The sequence below is a fragment of the Ambystoma mexicanum genome, chromosome 5p, assembly GCF_040938575.1.
Source record: "Ambystoma mexicanum isolate Mex_15411 chromosome 5p, UKY_AmexF1_1, whole genome shotgun sequence".
Taxonomy (NCBI): domain Eukaryota; kingdom Metazoa; phylum Chordata; class Amphibia; order Caudata; family Ambystomatidae; genus Ambystoma; species Ambystoma mexicanum.
In genome coordinates this window covers 430,008,548-430,029,861 of record NC_090930.1, presented here as the reverse complement: position 1 = coordinate 430,029,861, position 21,314 = coordinate 430,008,548, and the positions used below count along the sequence as shown (strand labels likewise).

General features: G+C 42.2%; 1 protein-coding gene across 2 annotated transcripts in view; it reads right to left on the bottom strand.

Annotated features, from left to right (window-relative positions):
* Window positions 1–21,314, bottom strand: part of GPC3 (glypican 3) — a 3,708,166-nt gene that overhangs the window by 1,184,361 nt on the left and 2,502,491 nt on the right. For both annotated transcript variants that reach the window (XR_011274182.1, XM_069612831.1), the window contains exon 6: window positions 4,489–4,609. Coding sequence is in view for 1 of the 2 variants with exons in the window: in XM_069612831.1 (XP_069468932.1) it covers window positions 4,489–4,609 (121 nt within the window). In the remaining variant the exon portion in view is untranslated. The remainder of the gene's footprint in view (window positions 1–4,488; window positions 4,610–21,314) is intronic.

The following is a 21,314-nucleotide window of genomic DNA, read 5'->3' as shown; positions in this document are numbered from 1 at the left end:
AAGCCAAGGTGAGAGAATAGAGCCCTGAGGGACATCACAAGTGGAGAGTTAGATGGTGGAGACAAAGGGGCCCTGTTGAACCTAGGAAGGTTGGTCCGAGAGGAGGGAGGTCAACTGGTCCAGAGCCAGGTCGGTGATGCCAAGGGTATCACAAAGCCGATTTTTTAGGGTAGCATGATTGACCATATCAAAAGCAGAGGAAAAGTCAAGAATAATAAGAACAGAAGGAGCGCTGGAATCGAGATTAGAGAGAAAGTCTTCATGGGTGTTCAAGAGTGCAGCGTCAGTGCCTCTGGCAGCTCTGAAGCAAGACTGGTGGTCGTGGAGACAACCAATGGATTCAGTATGGTGGATGAGCTGAGAGATGGCCAGCTTCTCCAAGAGTTTGCCCAGGAAGAGGATGATGGAGATAGGGCAGTAGTTTGCCAGACAAGAAGGGACGGCAGAAGGCTTTTTGAGGAGAGGGTGCACAAGTGGGTGCTTGAGGAGTGAGGGGGAGAATCCAGTGGCAAAGGAGTGATTGCAGAAATTGGCCAAGGCTGTAGCAAGGGAGACAATGCTGTCCTTGATAGTTCTGAAGGAACAGGGGTACACCTGTTTGGATGAGACTTTCATAGAGCAGACTTGTCTAGAAACCTCATCAGGTGTTATGGGAGAAAAATATCAGAGTAAGAGGGGAGGGGGACCAAGAGAGGCCTGAGAGCATGTGAGGGAGAAGGGTGAGGAGGAGAGTGAGGACAAGATGTCCTGAGTCTTAGAAATGCAGTGAGACGTCAGAGAAGTACAGAGGGCCATGGAAGGCAGAGGAGTAGTGAAGACTGCAGTAGGGTTTGCAAGATACTTGCAGATTTTGAAAAGGTCAGCCGTGTTGTTAGTGGCCGCAGAGATATGGGCTTGGATACAGACCCTCTTCTTAGAGCACATGGAGAGTCTTTATTGCCTTTGGAGCAGGTGTCAGGCCAGTTTGCCAGAGGATGTGCTCGAAGCCTGCATCTTCTGCTCAGCTGCTCTGCACTTGCATTTCAGAGTGGCCAAGTCAGTGTCATACCAGGAGTTGCACTTGGAGGCAGGTTTCATGCAGATCCTTATGATAGGGGAAAGGATGTCTAGAGTGCTGCAGATGTAGAGTTGAAAGTAAGTAAGGGCAGTGTCTGAGTGAGAGTCAGTGGCAAGAGTAGGAGGAGGAGTAGTGAAGGTGGCAACAAAAGCGGCACTGACACTCGCTTCATAGGTTAAATGGTGGAGAAGGAGGCTGGCAGTGCGGAAGGGGGCTTAGTAGGGCAACCCATGAGGTTCAGATGAGAGAACAGGAGAGAATGATCAGACCAGGAGGGATGAGTAACAAGAGGGTTGAAGTTGGGGATGTCTGAAGAGATGAGAGAATCCAAGGTGTGTCTGTCTGAGTGCATCAGACGGGAGGGAAGAATGGTGAAGGAACGAAAGTCACAGAGTTTGCGGAAGAGCCCATAGGCTGCATCAGAGGGGTTGAGGTGAATATTGAAGTCTCTGAGGAGGAGCTTGGAAGAGGAGGCCAGGAGAGAAGAGGTGAGGTGAGCCAATTCAGAAAGCAAATGCGTGAACTGGCCAGGGTACCTATAGATGTCGGCCAGAGAGAGGCAAGGAGAGACACCAAGCTTGCTGATGAGGCTTTTGAAAGAGGAGTACACCTTAGTGGATAAGATAGTAGCACAACCTTTTGAAGGTCTTCCATGGATGGGTACATGTGTGTGGCACACCCGTCGCAGGTGGCAGAGCGGCCAGAGGGGTGGTAGGAAGAAGAGTGGAAGGAGAGGGGAGGAAAGTGATGAGAGAGGGAAGATGTCTATCAAGTAGGAGGAGGTTGGGCTGAGATCCCTGGACCATGACAGTGCCATTTGGGTAGACAGTAATTACCATTTCTAAATATATTTACATCAACATGTTTGTAGTAATTATGATAATTCAAAATAAGCATCTTATGATTACTTGCCATATAAATTGGGAAACATTAACTAAATGCCCCACAGTTGTACATTGATATCTATATAAAAAATGAAATGGGAGGATTGTATGTTCAAATAAAATGTTAGGAATATATAATGAGGAATAATTCAGCTATCAGTGTTTACTCCCTATTGTTTTATGCTACCTAGAAAATTAGGCAAATTTAACTATATCTGATTTTTTTGTAAACATTGTTGTACAGTCTGTTAACATAACCCAGTTAAAAAGGTGTATAGATTCGAAAGGTATGAAACTACTGGTATGATAGTGAAGTAAAGACACAAAGCAACACATTACCTTTAAACATTAGTTCAAACTACAACTCAAATGCAGACTATCATTATAATCAAATTAAAGCTAAAAGACAAAGTTAATTATTTGAGGATAATAATTAAGGATAGCAATTGAGAAAATATTATTAAAACAGCTAAAAAAAATCAAAATCAGATATTTTTTGTCAAACTTATATAATAGGAGACATGGGGCAATGTCTACTATTCACACAGTTGATGTAACTGAAGCTGACTGGAAATTGCATTTACATTTTGTATACAAAGTGCAGGAAGTAATATATCAGAATATTCTTACTCCTGAGAGAAATCAAGAGTTGGTAATTAGTACTATCCCATCAAGTTATAAAGTATATGAACAATATGAAGATATTGAGAGCTGCAGGGTCAGATGAGCTTCCTACAACACTACTAAAACAAATACTGTTTCTTTGGCAGAATGACTTACTTAGTCTAATACATAAAACAATTTGCCTATCAAATGTAATCTCCGTTACTTAGAAGGGCACTATTCAAATTCAGATTTTCAAAGATAGAGGAAGTTTAAATTCGAAAAAATAATTCTATAAGAATCTGTGGTTAAAGGATTTGCCAAACAGTTATTAGGATACCTGTGGGATTGATTGGTAAATAAGAATCTTATCCCCCAGTTACAAAAAGCATCTATGAAAGGAACAACAACTTTTGATAATTTAATATCATTAAATCATATAATTCTAAAATATTCTCAATCTAAAAATATAATCAGTATACACTGAATTCATAGACGGATAAAAACTCTTTGACAGAGACAATAGACACATGTTGTGTGGGAATTATTTAAATTGGATACTCTGTGGATTATTGTCTTTACTAATGAAATTCAGTACAAATTGCTGGTCATGAAATATACGATGAAGGGGGTTTATCTGATAGAAAATGAGATAGAAAATGGTCTAGGCAAGGATGCTAACTATCCTTGTTGTTTTACAACGTTTTCACTGAAGATTTAGTAGATGATTTGGAGAAAAAAAATAAACATTAAATCCCCAGAAGTGAATTTTTTTCTGATTCATTAGTTTTCATATGTTATAAATAAATAAAACATTTGATTTCACATCAAATGGATTAAACATTGCTTTCAATACAGTTTACTTATATTTCTAAAAATCAATGTATACAATTTACATATGAAGATTTTTCAATCTGCAATTAAGATTTTCAATGGAAGATTGGAAAGCAATACATGTAAATCATTTACAACAAATAACTTATTAATGTGGTATGAAATTACAAATATCTGAGTATGAGTGGTGTTGTTAATGTAAATGTATAGAGGTAGAGTCAGAGTGCAAAAATAAAAGCTTAATTTGCCCTAAATAAAAGCATCACATTTGAGGAGCTGTTCGTATCTAAATCAGGAAAACCATTAATAAAACTATACAAAATAAAAGTGTTTCCATTGTTAACCTGTGGAGAGACTAATGTTTTGGTATTAAAACAAGGATTGGATTCATGAATTTGTAAATTGGAAATATAAAAGCTCCAGTTAGAAAATCTTCTAAAATTGCTGCTTTGGGATTAGAGTTGGGTTTTATGCTAAAACTTAAAATTGAGGCCATCGTTACAACTCATTGGGATTATATGAGATTAGAAAAAGAGGGACCCTCAAATGTTAACCTGTGATGAATTAAAAAAGTGGCGTGTGGCTTTTAGGTAAACAAATATGATGAATCTTCAACAAAATAGCTTTTAATACTTATTTACATAGGGCAAACAATGATCACTTGCCAATCCTTGATATGAAATATGGAATTAGAAGCTTCCTTCCTAGAATAGCATGTGAATTAGATCTCCAGGACTAAATGAAACCACATAAAAAATATTTTTGGTAAATTATGAATGGGGGTTTCCTCAAAGTCTTCCTCAATGATTTTCTCAAAATGTGTGAAAAAAGCTAAGACATCTCTTTTTTAATTTTATGATTGAATCAACTACCATTAGGGGAAATGGAAATTTCAGTGAAAAGATAGTCAAAAACATCAAAAATATAGATTATGCAAACCTCTTACTAATTTAAATAATAAGGAGAACATTAAATAAACCCAAGTAATGCACAAAGAAGTAATACACTGAAATGGGGACAGGTATGTGGGCAACACCGCCTGAGTATTTCTGATCCATTATTATGCTTTGCAATCAAGAGTTCCTGGATTATTTTCTTTCACAGACTTACTTGGTTAATGTGCTTTAATTTGTCGATAATCTGACTGATTACTGGTTCAGAGCCTTTCAGTTTTGCTTCATGATTGCTGGATTGAGCTTTCACGCTATTCTTTGCTATTTGGTGGTTGTACCTGTTGGACCACAAATAGAAAATGCATAACTGGTTTAACTGGTGATTGTTTAAGGTGATGCATAAACCAGAAAATGCTTTTTCACAGAACATCACAACATTTGTTTAACAGGCCTACATAGTCTGTGTTCTGCTTTAGTCACTATCATATGCAGCCACTGTTAAAACTTTTAATTTGCAATGGTTTGATACACTAAAAACGCAAAATATGTATTGCTTAAGAACACAGTATAAAATGTAAGCCCACTTGGTACTTCTGGCATGTATTCTAATACTTGAAGAAAGAAACCTATTTCATAATAACAGACCATTACATAAGTGGTAGGAGCATAATAACAGGGGTTAGGCAACAGGCAACCCAAGGAGCTGTACTGTAGGAGTCACAAGCAGTGAGACTTGCTGTTCTGTGCTTTCAAGCCTCTTTGGTTTGGATTTAAGAGCCATACCATAGATCCTTACCTGCGTCCTGGAGCAGGCTACCACATTCCTTTCTGCACCCTTCCACATCTAAATCTTTCGCAGGACCTTGAGAAGTCTGAACGTGATACAGTTATATGGTCTCATGAGGTGGGTTTTCCTTTTTTTAATTTCTGCCAGAAATGGGCAAGAGCAGATCAAAGAGGGCGTAGGGCCTAGCGTTGCAACTCGTTCACAGAGCAGCTCCATTTGCTGTGCATGCTATCTCGCTACATTGAATTGCTAGTAGAAGAGATGGATTGGGCATACACATAACAGAACTTTGAATATGAGAAGGTTGTATGAAAAAGAACAAAGCTTATGGTGAGAATGTGGTTACCACTCAGTAGTAGTGTTGCAAAGTGTAGGGTAACATGTATCCCATTGTATCCTTCTCTCCTTTTTATATGATTGCAATCTAGTATACTGTTTGCATGTGTTACAGGCTTCGTCCTGCTCCACACAATACCAGTACTCATCCAGCTCTCCCACGCCACCCCAGGCAAAGCAGGCACTCAGCACTTGGACACAAATAATACACAGGAGACCAGAAGTAGAGATAAATGGGATGTAGTACAAACACACACCAGTGTATAGGAGGGCTGCATTCTGCTTTGCCCCTCCCAGGTCTGGCTCATCCTTATGTACAATGGAATAGCTAATTCTATTCTCCACCCATAAACCAGCATGTATAATGCATGTATGATAACAAGCAGGTAATTTCGCAGAACAGCAGGAAGAAAGCACATTTCACAACTGTAGGCTGTTTTCTGCGAGGCAGGCTCTGGCAGCCTTGTGATTTAAGCCAGCAGCTTCATCACTTTGTACTTCTCAGGAGTGGGTTTTCATGCCCGGCAGTCTGAGGCATCGCAGCATTCCACAGCTTGGCTGTGCTGTGCTCTGCGACATGCTTGGCATGGGTGATCAGCAGTTAGGCCAGTCTCTTAGGCATGTCTGTAGGCCAGTCCCTTTGCATCGGATGTACCTCAAATAAATGAAAAGAAACTGCAGTATCAGTGAGGTAACATTTGCCCAGTTTTTTTCCCCTCTCTTCTAATTTTATCTATGAATCTGGCCAAAGCCTTGCACTGCTGCTACATAAAGCACACTGCAATACAACTATTCTGATACATACAAACTCAATAAGGAAGCCAACAAATTAATAGAAATTATCAAACTAAGACAACTAATTCATGTCTTAACTCCTCTAATGCCATTTATTCACTGTACTGTATTGCATAAACACCCCAACTATCATCAGCCATTATCCATGGGACATCTAAAACAACATAAACAGTCATAACTCTCTAGCTTGGATCATCCATGTCATTCTAATATCCAGCACCACCTCCTTCATGTGTCTGTCATGTTTGTGTGCACTGTCCAAGTCAAAGTCAATGTTTCTTTTAATTTCCAGTATATAGTCAGCCCCTAGTACCTCCCAGCCCCTAGGTGCACCCGCAGCCAGTGTCAGCAACAACTTCTCAGTGCTTGTCATATTTCTCCTAAATAGCATCTTGCATGGTGAATTACTGGTCACTGGCCGCTCTCTCAGTAGTCCATGGAGAAGAAACGACAGCCAATCTTCCCACTGTGTGCCTTTCACATTCATCTGCTTGAACTGCTCCTTCTTTTGCTCATCTTTCTGTTTTTTCTTCCAAAAACCAAAAACTGACACAAAAGTCCAGGTGCTCCTGCTAGCCTTCTTTTGCCATGGGCCACCAGGCCATCTCTGTTGGGCAGTGAAACGCATTGTGTTACTCTTTCTCTGCATTGATATATGGTATCATTTGTTCATCCTCCCCTTTCCGATCGGCCAGGAGCTCCTCACATTTCCTTTGACCCTCCTTCTTGCTCTTCTGTAGGATATTCTTCACCTCTTCAAGCTGTGGGCCCTCCTTATCTTCTATGGATGCCATTAGCTGTTTCTGTGGGTCATTCTCAAGTGTCATGGGCCACTCTCGCTCAGATGCAGTTATCTTCTTTCTTCTTAGAGCCAATACCACTGATTGTAATTCACCATACTGTCCTCTTTCCCCCCAAACACTATTGAGTCATGCTGACACTAACCACCTTCTTTATCTGTGGGCCTGTCAATGTCCTTCTCTGGTGCACATAACCAGAAAGTGTCCTGTTGTGTTTTGACAATCTCTTCCATGCATTCGCCTGACACTACCCCTTCCACTGGCATTTTGTTCACTGCACCTTCTAAGGTGCACACTGCATAGTCACCCGTCCTTCTAAACTCCAGTTTATTGCCTGCCCCTTTTTCCAGGCATGTCTCCCCCCATGCTGTCAGGACCCCGTTTGTGTGTTTCAGAATTTGAGTAGTACTCCTAGGAGGGGCCGTCACCAAAGCCTTTGTGAATATCTATACCCTGCCTCTTTCTCCCTGCAGGAACCTATTTGACAAATCTGTCATTGCACCACTTTTTTTTCCAGAAGGTCCTCCCTCCACTCTGTCGCCCGGGAAAGGCCATCACTCTTCAATCATGATCCTGGGGGTGGATATGCGAGGGAGGATCACCTGGGTGGAGGGTACTTGGAGAGTGGGGAGAGGACGTCTTTGGTTGAGACATGGTATCCCACTTTCCTTGGTCAAAGTGAACCCTCTATTTCCCATCCCTTTATGGGCTGTTGTCAGTTTTTGTCCCTTTCTTCCACTCAAAATATCCCACAGACAGTGCTCTTAAATACTGGGATAAGGAGAATACAACCAGGAGTTATGCACACTTCCATTCATTCAAACATCCCTAAACACCACTTTGATACTGAGACGAGGAAGAGGGCCTTGGATGAGTTAATTTGGAATAACCAGGCATGTCCAGCTAATAGACCTCAAGGTCGGGCAATCAAAGTTAAAGTCTCACGCCTGCAATCATTTACAAAGTCTCAGGTGTATAAAAAGGGTGACCACCCAGCACAAGAAGAGAGATGGGATGGAGAGAAGAACGCAGCCTGGAGAAGCAGCCCGGCTGGAGAGGAACCCGCTTGAGAGAAGCCGTGCAGAGCAGGAGTGCAGGACAGATCCAGGAACCAAGGCTGGCCTTGAGAGGGTCTGAGACCCTGCAGTCCTCCCTGTTCAGTGCTCACAGCAGGAACTGTGGCGCACCAAAGCCTCCCGATTGTTGCAAGTCTCTAAGAGAGTGAGTGGTGCTCTTGGTAGCTTCTGCTGGGGAAGAGCAGAGCTACATGCTACAACATTCCAGGACGGCAAATGCTGCTTGTGGTAGCTCCTTTGAAAGGAAGGCGGAGCAAAATGAAACTGGGAAGCAAAGCCAGGAAACGCATAGGAGCTGCCGCACAACACCGGTAATTGGCACGCAGGGAACACACATACCGGGGCTCTCCGCTTACTGACAATGAGCATGTATGAATGCTGAGCAAGCTAAGAACTGTTATAAGTACGGCAGAATGCCAAGGCTTGTATATTTGAATACTGAAAAAGCTGTGAGCTATTACCAATGCTTTTGAAAGTTAAAACATGTACCTTTGAATAATGACATGACTGAAAGACAGAAAGGGTATATTTGGATACTGTACAAAGGCATACAAGGCAAGTAATGAACATCTATGAAGGAAACAGAAGCAAGGCGGTACTAATGGGAATTACCACGGAATGAGAGGTGTGAGACCCAAGTGGCGGCAAAGCCATATAGCTATCATAAAGGATATGAAATGAAAGTGTTGGCCAAGTTAAAAGATTGCTATGAAAGCTATTAGATGAGAAATTGAACACTGGTTGAATATAAAATAATCCGACGAACTACAGGTTAAGAGAGAGAGAACCTGTGTGGGCAAAAGCCAGAGGAGTACATTGAAGTGCACAGGGGTATTGGTTGCTTGACCTGTAATGGGTCGACCGTCTGGTCCTACAGTGCACCTAGACCGAGTGATCCCTACTTGGAAAATCCAAGGAAAGCAAATGTCAAGAGGTTCTATTTTTTACAACAGTTGTAGAATGGAATTATAAATGAAGAAGCAGAACAATCAATGTGAATTATTGGAAAACCTGGTTGACCAAAGAATTGAGCTGGTATTATTTTGGAACCTGGAAGATTTGAACTGATATTGGTTTTAAAAGCTGGAAGAGTTGAGCTTTTGGGGAACGGATCCCTGAGGCCTTTGTGGAACTATTCTGAACTTGAGGAAGGGGAAGCTCAGCTTAAGCTGATGGCTGGAAGAAGCTCAGAACTTTATTTTTGAACACTATTCCTTTTGCTGCTGACATCCCTGCCCATTGTATACAATTAGTTGTGAGGGCAAGCATAGATTTTGGACACACACAGACTTTTGATTTGAACTTACTGACGCAGACTATCCTTAGTTTTCTTTAGGTAGGGAAATCCTACCTTTGTATAGGGCAAGTTAGTCCTTACTCCATCCTGACATTGTAGAAAAATAAAGCTTTCGATTAGAAAGTTGAATCTGTTGTCTGTATCTTACTTCAGGATGTGTTCACAGGACACAGATAAAGAGTTAGACTTGGTCGATGAATGTTGTGTTTATACAGTGCTGTGTGATACGTTCAATTGTTTGAAGTGGGTGAGCAAGACAAATACCATCTGGTAAGTTTAGGAAGCTGTAATCCCTGAGAGTGAGAGCAGCTTTGGTGACCAGCAGAGGGAAACGCATGTGACTCTTGATTTTGTATGACACCTGCAGAGTGTGGAGAAAGACAGTTTTGGGAGGCTGTGGGAGATAGAAGACATTCTCTGTCTAAGTGACTGAACTAGACCCACATGTGTTGGGGTGGTCGAGAATGGGTTCAATGGGAAAGAAAGGTTTGCGTTGCGTGAGCCATAATGGTGACTGGGGTAGACGCGATGTTAGTGTGATGTTGCGATTTAGTATGTATCTAGTGTAGTGTAGTGTTTCTTAATGAGAATGGGATGAGTGTTACTATTATTGTTATTTTGTGTATAGTTTTAAATTTTCACACACGTAGCAACATAATGACAAGTCTATCAACACAATGTAATTGTGTGGTGTGCCACGTAGTGCCTAAAGATGAGAAGTGAGGAGCTTTATAAGCGGCCTAAAGAAAAGAGATTTGTTGATGGAGAAGCCACTGTGAGGGATTTGGTAGTCTTGAACATCCATGTACAGGCATATATACACAGGGGTTTTCAGGGAAATGTGTTTGGGATAGTTGGAGAACAAAGGGTACATGGCAAATACATGAATACATGGGAAGGCTGTATACCAGGAGTCCCTCATAGTTGGGGTCTGTGTAGGCCACAGAACCCTGGGTTGGCAAGATAAAATCTGTGCAACCTGGGAAGTTGGTTGATCGAGGATGAAGGATGGAGCAAGGCAGCTAACTGCATTCAGGCAGCTGCGATAACATCAGATGGTCAGTTGCGGCCTAGCAAAGATTTACAACTTGGTGCTGTGTGGATAAGAGATGTAATTTTCCTGTCAACATGGGAATTTGTTATTCAGTGACAAGGGAAAAAAGGCCACCTGGTAGGGTCAACTTGTGGCCAGGTAATAAACCCAGTGCAAGGGGTACTTAAGGGCAGAGTTTTGTGAGAAAATCTGAGGACGTTCTCACATTTAACCCGCTTAAGAATCCCCCCAGGCCCCAGGTAACAAAGAGAAGGGCAAGACTGACAGATTATGGCCCTGCGAGTGAGTCTGCAAAGGGGTGCTACGGGGATGGAGGGTCTTTGGAGAACAGGGGTGGGATGCCCGAGGATGAGACATGGTATCCCCCCTTTCCTAGTTCTGATCTATCCTATCCCCCCTCTGCTGTCATAGGATATTTCCATACAGGTCCTACGCTACCTCAGGACTCTCCCTCAAACACTAACCCCAAGAAGGGGAAAAGAAACCTAACAGCAATACCATCTTTCTGGCATAATGACACCTTTAGAACTGAGACACAATATCTTCCTTTCTCTGACAGTACCCTATCTAACCCCTCCTCAGTATTCAGCGTATATATTAAGACATTCAATCTTCATTCCCCCAAATATCACTCCAGTACTGTGACAAAGAAGAAGGAGTCCGGAAGAATGCAGACTTCCTGTATGTAACACCACAATGGTACTGGGACGAAGAAGATGCAAACACCAACATACCCTCATACTCAATGGACATATCCCGGTGACATGACCAGGCAAGGCCAGGCAAGGGCAATCAAGCAGCCTAACCTGCAGCCTGTTAACCACTCAGGAGAATAAAAAAGGGATACTCTTTCAGAGAGGAAAGCGAGGTGGGAGGAGATCTGAGGAGCCATGGCTGCCCCGGCCCAGATGGGAGATGTAAGAACATCAAGACGCTGAGTATCTGGATAAAGAACTAGCCTGGACCGGCGTGGCCAGAGTACCATATCTCCAGCAGGTTAAAAGGGTCCATGGAGGAGAGCGGGGTGGTGTGCTGATTCCCCTTGAATTTTTCCGTGGTGAATGATTGTTATCGTGGGCAAGGACAGGAGCCCAGGAGTGTCGGAGGGGCAGGTGGTGAGACCCTGACCTCAGACGGTAAAGACACTGATACTAAACCTGGAAAAAGCACATTCAGTGAGGCGATCGCAACAGAGGCCCAGTGTGTGCTTGCAAAGTGAATGAGATACAATGTAGCAGCCCAGACACATAAGATCTAGGCACACCAGGCAAAACTGGCGAACAGTGAAGAGAACATTGCAGTGAAACATAGTCACAGAGTGGTCGCATGTATAATTACACATTGTCGAAAGACTCTGTGTGGAGAGAAGAAGCTTTTGCAAGCAAGGGAGCAATGTGAATGTCGGAAGTGTGAACAAAATAGAGATCCTAAGGAAGGGGAGCCACGAATGAAAAACGAAGTGGGAGCAAAGTCTCGAAAGCCTATGCAAAAGAAACTAATCAAGGAAAAATGTGTATTAAAAGCATTGAGGTGGCCACCCAGCGAGAGAGTGATCCAGATTGGCTGCAGAGACCCCACAATGAGTGTATGAAGAGCATTGGGGTGTCCACAAGGTGGTAGAGTGATCCAGATTGCCCACAGAGACACCCCTGACAGGAAAAGAAGGTATCCTTAAAGTTGAGGGCACCTGGTCGCGCGACATGTAAGGGGTGGACCGTGTGGTCTGGCAACTGCCCCATGACCAGGGGGCCCTGTATACAGATAAAAGGCACTTGATTGACAATGGAGACGGGAACCCTGAAAGCAAACAAGCTGAATGGACCTGTTTTGCATTACTGAACCTTTATGTTTTAAGAGTTTAAGATTGTGTTAAAGAAGTCACCTTGAAATTAAATGGGGTCTGAGTCTGGACGAAGGGAGCCTGAAACACCCATTAAGGATTTTTGGGTTCAAGGAAAGGAGACCCGAAGAAGCCTAATGAACTTACATGGAGAAAAGGTACTGTGAACATTTTGCCCAGTGAATATCGAGAAAACCTTAGAATGTTATGATCCAGAGTGCCTTAAACTTGGGGAAGGAAGATACAGAAGAGCTCCATTGTCACATTAACTTTGCTTTGAACACTACTGAGTTGGCCAAACCCCATACACCATGTTTTCCTATAGAAGTGAGGACAAACTTAGGTTTTAACACAGTCAGTATATTTCTTTAGACTGACAAACGTAGACTTTCCCTTAGTTTTGCTTTTCGATAGGGAACATTCCCACCTTAGAGTTAGTGCAAGTTAGATGTTCTAACATCCTAACCACTGAGAATAAAGGTTTTCAAACTGTGTTTCACTTGTCTTTGTCATCTCGTGATACCTTGCCTGTCTCACAGTTGACAAATGGTTTGTGGGTTTCAATCAGCTTCTCAGGAATGATCAAGATGTGGCCAGAGGTCATGCGTGCTGAAATGGTAGTCCTTATAGATTAGCGTGAAATCAGGGATACCAGGACGCCAGCAAGTCTGGGCGGATAAGATGCTTATCACTGGTTCAAAGGGAACTTGTTTGTTTCTCTCCCTCCTCATATTGTGGAAGTGTCCTTGTGAAAGCCATGTGAATCATGAACAGGGTTAGAGGCCTGCAACAAGAGGGAGCCCGTAATAAATTAGGATTGTTGTACATGAATTTGTAAACGTGATGATGTCACAATCGACTATGGAAAGATCCCAAAAAGGGGTGTGCTGTAAATATGAGTTCATGCAAATGTGTATTGAAGGGGTTGATGATTAAGTGGATGTATCCAATGAGAGCTTGGGAACTAAGGGGATTACATTTCCGTGTATAGGGTTAACCAATTATGTTTGGGGGGATGATTTCAAAAGAAATATGTGGGAGTGTGTTAAACATGCAATAATGTACATAATGTGTAACCTTTGTGTGGCTCGGAGAGAATCTGGTTAGTTCAGACTCCAAAGAGTCGTCTAGCACCTCCCGGCTGTTTGTAAAATAAACTTACTTTACCGACAAACGTTCACTCAATTCTTGAGAGGTGGGCCTATTTTGAGTAAGGAGATCAGAGCTACACCCCCACATTTAGTGACCCTGATGTAATCTCCAGGCTTTCTGAGATGCTGGGACTTTCCTGCTCACATAAATCAGCTGTGGCGCTGCTATGAGGGGACAGTCTTTCTTGCACTTTAAAAGGAGAGGTTACAGGCACCATGTCGGTTAAAGGCCTCACTGCTCCGTAAAGCATAGTGCCGCGGTCCAGCTGTACAAGGCAAATCGAAGGAGTACTGCTAAATCAAGAGGGTGATGGAGAAAAGAGGGTTTTTCTTTGATCTGGAGTTTGTATGTTTGTGTGGAATCAGAAAAGGTCAGGTGGGTTGAAAGGGTGGATGTTTTGGAGGAGTGAATGAACTGTTCCGTGTTGTAAGTCCTTTTTTACATATATTTTATTTACTCTAGTTTGTTCTTTTCTTTTCTTGGTTAGTCAAAGTAGTGAAGGGTATCTTTCCGTAGTCGGAAAAATACAACATTGTAGTGGAAAATGTGGTGAAAGAGATGAAGAAGAAGTAAAGAGAAGTAAAGAGGATTTGGGTCTGCATGGTTTTTTTGGGCTAATGTGCTGTCTTTTGTGTAAGAGTGGGAATCATAATTAAAAGTGAATAGTTAGTGAGGTGATCGTGGTGAAAGTGAATAAGGTGAGTGGCTGTGGGGAGGTTTTAAAAAATTGGGTAAGGGAAAAGTGATTCTTTGATTTGAAATGTTGTGCCGTGGGCTCAGCTTCTGTGTTTAGATTGGTAATCTCTGGGAAAATGATTGTTAGAGTAAGGCGATTTTGGAGTATGGAGACTCCTCTTGATAAGTTGTGTCAGGTTCTTCCCAGGTATAAGGTAAGGATTTTGAAAAACCATTGAAAATGGGTGCAGAAACTAAGGGTAAAATTCTTAATTCTTGGCTTGAAGGGGGGACCTATGATAAGGTAATGTTTGACAATATGTATACATTTTTAGTTACTAGTCACAGTGGATCAAAGTTAGAGAAACGCTTAAATATTTTAGAATTATGGAGGATGTATGAGAAGGGTGGGAAGGCCCACATTATTAAAGATGAGGAAAAAGGGGAGAGAAAAGAGGGCACAGAAATTCCTTCCGCACCGCCACTATATGTGTGCTATCCTTCATCACCCGCAGAGGGGCATGCTGACACCGAGCTCAAAATCCCATTATCTCCAGCGGCCACTCCAACAATAATGAGACAGACACTGGTAATGCCTCCTTCAGCTATGGGAAACCAAAGAAAGTGGAAGGGTAACTCCTTCAGTGGTCAGGGCTACAGAGAGATTGAGAACGGGAAGGAACAAGGAGAATGACTCCCCTGACCGTTAGGTTAGCAGCGAGAATAAGGGTGGAGGAGTGAGAGCGACTGAGACCGACAACTAAAAGATTAGGTGAAGGGCTCAGAAATTGTGACAAAGGAAGAACCATGCCTCCTGCTGCTAGAATGAGGATAGGTTGTGAATGGTGATGGAAAATCAAGAGTGGAGGAATTTGGAGGAAGCGTTGAGACTAGCAGAGGAAGAGGTAGTGCTGTTGCTGTAGAAGGGTATAGGTAGGTAAAGGATGTAGAAGAGATGTAGAAGTATGGACAGGTTCTCTTTAGGAACGATAGGTCAGTCATTAAAGATGACCATGTGTTCCTTGAAGAGGAAAGTGTTGTTTTGGTTACAGGACTTGAACGAGGAGAACAGGAACCTGCATACCACAGTAGTGCCAAGTATGCCTCCGTGCCCATGAAAAGTCTAAGGGATGTGATAGCAGGGGAAGAGAATGAGGAGGAGGAATGGGAATTGGATATTGAGCAGGGGGAACAGTGGGCAGCAGCACCACCTCCCGCTCCAGCAATGGCACATGTGTAGGGTAGATTGTAATAAAATATATGGCACTGTTTTAACTATTGAAAAAATGTATATAATTTGTCAATTTATGTGGTTTGGAGAGACTCAGTTTTACCCTACAGTGTCATGTAGCCCCTCCCCAGACAATTGTAAAATAAACTTGCTTTACGTACAAGCGTGCACTTAGCGGTGATCCTGCCTTTGGGTTGAGGTGATTAGGGGCCATCCTCACATTTGGCGACCATGAAGGGACCCCAGGTTTTCCAAGACGTTTGGGATTTCCTGTCTGCACAACTCAGAGGGGCACCTCTCTGTGAGGACCAGTCTTCTGTGCACAGTGAAACAGAGAGGTTTACGTGCACCATATTTTTTAAAGCCTTCTCTGTTCCCCGGAGGCATGGTACAGTGATCCAGATTTGCAGGATGAATTGATGGAGCATCACTTCAGAGCAATTTGGGTTTATGTGAGTGCACTTTTGGGGGTAAAGAGGGGAAATGGGGGAAAAGCGTAGTTTCTTTGATTTAAGGGGTTTGCTAAGGGTAGAATGGGAGTGTGTGGGTGGACCTAGCCAAGGTTACAGCAATTCAAAGGCTGAATGCTTTGAAGGAATGAGTTAACTGTTTTGTGTCGTAAGTCCTTTTTATATATATTTACATAGTTTGTTGTTTTAATGGTGTGAGGTGGTATCCCTACTAGCACTTCCATTGTGAGGTGCATCCTGATACCCTTTGGTTTGCTTGTCTGGTTGGCTAGAGCCCTCACCTACGGGTGAGGTAGCATTTTATGGTAAGTACACCCATAAATACCTCCCTGAAGTATACACTTGGCACCCTTTGTTTTGTATTGACTGTGCAGATGGTGCCCTTGTATCACTTTTCTTGGTTAGTCAAAGTTGTGAAGGGTATCTTCTTGTAGGCAGGAAAAGATGGTGTTGTAGTACAAAATACCACACTAGTGGAAAACATTGCGCTCCTTCTATGCTCGAGTGAAGAAGATATCTCAGAGATATTGGCCGGCATGTGCTTTTTGGATAAAGATGCTGTCTTTTGTGTAAGAGTGAGAAGTATAATTAAATCAAATAGCTAAGTGAGGTGATTGCAGTGAAAGCAAGCTGAGTGAATGTGGGGAATGACTAGGAAACTGGGAAGGGGAAAGTGGGGGGTTCCTGGGTGGACATTATTTTGCCGCAGGTTCGGCTTTGAAGTTATTTTTGTGAAATTATTTTGAGTAAATTAGGTTGGAGTATGGAGACTCTGCTGCGGGAAAATGAGGGTAAAATGCTCAATTCTTGGCCTATTGGGGGGATAAGGGATAAGGGGGATATAAGGCACAAGGGCTCAAAGTTTGAGAAGAGGTTAAACACCTTAGAGTTATTGAGGATGTATGAAAAAGGCCGGAAGACCCATAATGTTAAAGTCTCACAGGAGGGGCAGAAAAGGAGGGTACATGAATCCCTTCCGTACCACCCCCATATGGTTGATATCCTTTATCCCTGGCTGAAGAGTATACAGACCCTGATTTCGAACCTCCATTTTCTCCAGTGGCCACTTGTGATGAATCACAGGTGATCATGCCACCAACCCTGGCCTGGAACCCTTTTCATGTGGCCATGGAAAGGCAGATGCTTCCTGATCCTTAGCCTGGGGCTGGTGTTCTGGGGGAGGCTCACATTGAAGGGGATTCTGGTAAGGAGAATTGGAAGAATCCTTTAAACAACTTCCCTAGTAACCCTACGGTCTTAATGGCATATTGTAAAACTGAGATATATGATAAAATAAAGAATGTGAAGGTTGGGGATGTCTAGTTCCAAAATGTCAGAGGTACTGGGATGAGGAAAAGGAGCTTGAAGGCACAAAACTTCAAAGCACAGTCTAATGTTTGTAACAATGTACACCTGAGCAGGAATTTGGATAATTTAAATCCCCTTTGGGTGCAGATGCGGAGAAGGAGATTGGGGAATAGTGGTAGTAGTAGCAAAAGGAGTTCTTGGCTGTGTATGCAGCAGGGGCAGAATGAAGATGCTTGGACCACCACAGTGCCTTTGGATGTTAATGGTGCCAAGAGAGTCATGAGCAGGAGAAGCCCGAACTGCAGAGGTCACGCAGAAGGAAGCACTGTGGTTGCAAGTTGCCTTGTGGGAGAGAGGATTTCTCTGCACACTGTGTCAGTCTCTGGTGGCTGGCCAGCCCAGGGACATGAAAGGAGCAATGAGAGATCCTATCAGAAAAGGTGCAAGGCATGGGACATCAACCAGAGCTGTCAGATGCTCTGAGTATGGCAAGGAAAGAAGAAGTGGCAGCAGCAGGAAAGGTAGATGTGCAACGAATGACCAATGAGTTGGCCTTGGACATGTGACCCCTAGGTGCTCTGTCTCTGCATGTAAACCGCTAGTGCAAACATATATTTTGAATACTGAAGTAATGATAGAAGGTATTTTGGGCTGAACACCCATTCTGAGAGAAACCAAAATAAGAAAGTTTATAACTATCGCTATCCAAGCAAAGAAAGATAGATATTTAACACAGGATGTATTTATCAATGGCCAAAGAATGAGGTGGCAATATTAAACCCACAGAGTGACCATCATTGGCAAAGTCAATAGGGTGCAGTAGTAGAACAAAACTGTAACCAGTATTGCCAAATTTTTGAATCAGATAATAACCAGCATTGCGAAAACCAGAGACAGGTCATTAGAAGGAAAAGGGGAAACTTTCTTAGAGAGAGACACTAGAGTCAACAGTTCCCTGATTTGATAGTAAACACCCAGAGTTGGCAGAAACGTTTCCCTCCTTGGAAGAAATGTCAAGGTGGAGATTAACATAATCTGCATTGCATCTGGCCAGTCAATCAATTGAACTAACAGCACCATTGGGTTGTAATGTTCTTCAAAGTCCAATACTTTACTGATGTGTTGAAGTGAACCACAACACAGAGTACTTGTAGTAGTCTTAGGCGATCCATCCTGGCAGGAGAGTACACCAGGAAAGGGATTGTTAGTGGGAGTCCTGGCAGGTCAGTGAACCAGGAAGAAGGCATTGAAGTACTATATTGTGGTGAAAAGATGTGATGGAAAGAAAGTGGCAATGCCACTTATGTTCTTGATGAGCTGTGGTAAAACCATCCTGACAAGAACATTGTTGTGCATAAAGGAGAAGTATGCAGTCATTGTTTTAATCTCAAGAGAGGAGAAACATATCACTGGAAGAATACTGAGGTTTGTTGGATTATACTGCAATCACAATGTCAAATGAAACCTTCCAGAAGTAAAGGAACTTTGTGTTTGAAACAGAACTTGGCTATCTGGAGAAACATTTGTGTGTTTTCTTTTGAAGTAGACTCTGTTGAATTGAACCTTATTCATTGGAACATTTTATTTGGAAAAACTACTTTGATCCTGGGTAAGGGAATTCAACTGTGGTTACAAGAATATTTGGTTCTAATTACTTTTTTTGCTGAAATTGAACAGCCATACAAAATCCTGAATTTTGTTATTGTTGTATGTATACATGGAGAAGGAACACATACTATCTTTGAGTGATAAAATAAAAGACTTTTGTTCTACTCACAAACATTGAGACATGATGTACTACAGCACCATTTACCTACCAATGATTAATCATCATCTCAAGTTGACACACATAATCTTTAACACATAATCACCATTCCATCCAGTCGAGTATTCATGACAATAGCCATATTCCCAAATTGCAAGATAAATCACACCCCCACTGCACTCTTGTTACTTTAGTTGTCTAATGGATTGCCAATCACGTAGATTACTGCAGAGTTAGTAAGTGATAGCATGCACCAGATCAATCTCAGTCGAACCATCCTGACTAAACGGACACCTCCAGAGTGGCCAATCCTTAGAAAATGACTCACCCTCAAAATCCTTGCCTGTCCTGAACCCAAGTAAATAAGGTCTTTCCTTACAGATCATTGGCCTTCATTTTCTGAGATGTTCTTAATACCACAACTGTAATAAATACATGCGTAATATTTAGTGTCTCATCAATGCTATTAATGGTTGATCGTAGTGATTGTGTGTCATGACTTACCACTGTCAAAAAGCTTAATTAATTAACAGTCCTTTTCTCCCCTATATAGTGTCTTCAGTGTTTCCTATGATCCTACATTATAAGACATCAGCTGTAAAATCACTCCCAGCACCTCAATTTGTGCATCAACTAGTCAGGACTGTTACTCTGTTTGCAAATTGAGACTGACTCACCTACTGATCAAGATTAAGTATGTCCTTTTAGGTTACCTCCATCAGGAATCCCAGCCTTCGTCTGGCGACCGCGTGCATTCGCTCAGAGGCACCACCATATGTATTGAATCAAAAATTATTATTATTTTCGTATTTACGTCCTACATTAGGATATCTTGTCCCTAGATAAGTCAGTGCTATCATAATAATTGGTGAACACAATGTCAAAGTAACCTAATCAAAAGAACCCCAAATTAGATGCAAAACATTTAGATAGGCTTGACAGCCATAGTTATTTATGTGTGTAACCTCTCGCTTCTTTGGCAAGCGCATCAGTAAATGCGTATGACTATATCTAATGGTCTAGGTGTATGACTTTTCCCTTACAATTTCTAACCTACAATTGGTGTTGCATAAATATGTTAATGTGCCATATATGATAACCGAAACATAAACTCACAATCCAATATCTAACATATAATAAAGTATACATGGTATATCGACTCCTCTCTTACCTTAAACAGACAGGTTAACGCTGTTGTCATTTCAGCAGCCTATACCACCAAAATGATAAGAGCTAGCAGACCATTCCTCTCCGCTGATAATCTCATCACCCTGGCCAGAGCCTTGATACTATCCAGGATAGACTATTGCAACTCACTATTGCTGGAACCAGTTTAAGAAACATCAACAAATTACAGGTTGTCCAAAACAACACCATTAGAGCTGCCTTAAACATTCCGAAACAGGATCACATTTCTACCACCAGGAGGAATATCCACTGGCTCCCTGTCCAAGACAGAATCAACTTCAAAATACTGACGCTCACCCACAAATGTATCACATACAAGGCCCCTCTATACCTTTGCAATCTCATCTACAAAGCCCATTCTAATAGACCAACCCGTTCCCAGTGCAACAACCTTCTCATCATCCCAAAATACAAAACACAGAAAGCAGGAGGAGCAAGTTTCCCGATCATAGCTCCCAAACTGTGGAACGTCCTCCCTACTTATCTCAGAAATGACACCTCTTTCTGGTCCTTCAGAAAAAGTCTAAAAACCCTACACTTCAAGACCGACCTCCTGCAATAACTGCCTAGACACTAGTTCAATACCTAGACACATGCACACAAATTATACATAATTGTATATAAATGCGTACTGTATTCTGTGCAAAACTTGTAACCCGTAACTATGAAGCTATGTGCTTAACCTGTAACCATCTCCTTAAGTTTGTAACAGCGCCTAGCTGCCTCTGGGCTTCAAACGCTTTATAAATGTATAAATAAATGCATTGATACATACATGGTCTCTGTTTCTCTAATAACAGAGAAAATCCCTTACACCTCACTAACATAGTCTGGATCATATCATGCTATGCCAGCTGAACTTCAATACAACGTTTCCAGCTACTGGTTCCAGTGTTAATCAAGCATGACCAGGTGAGTGGCAGTGGATGATATCAATAACCAGTGTATGATGTACACATTACAGTCAACATTAAGATCATTGATTATAAAAAGACATTTAGTTTGTGTTCCCTATTGAGACCCAGCATGGTGCAACATGATTTACAAATCATTTTTTATTCCAATTTTTTCAAAGTCTCAGATCATCACCTCTTTTGCTGCATTGAGCCTTGTGGATTCTAATGAATTGTATATCAGCCTTGTCCCTCATCTGATGTTCTTCTTGCCAATGATAGGCCAGTGGTAATTTCTGGTCTTGATTACTGAGGCTAGACAGATGTTCCCTAATGCGGACACGCAATTCTCGGATAGTACTACCTACATATACTT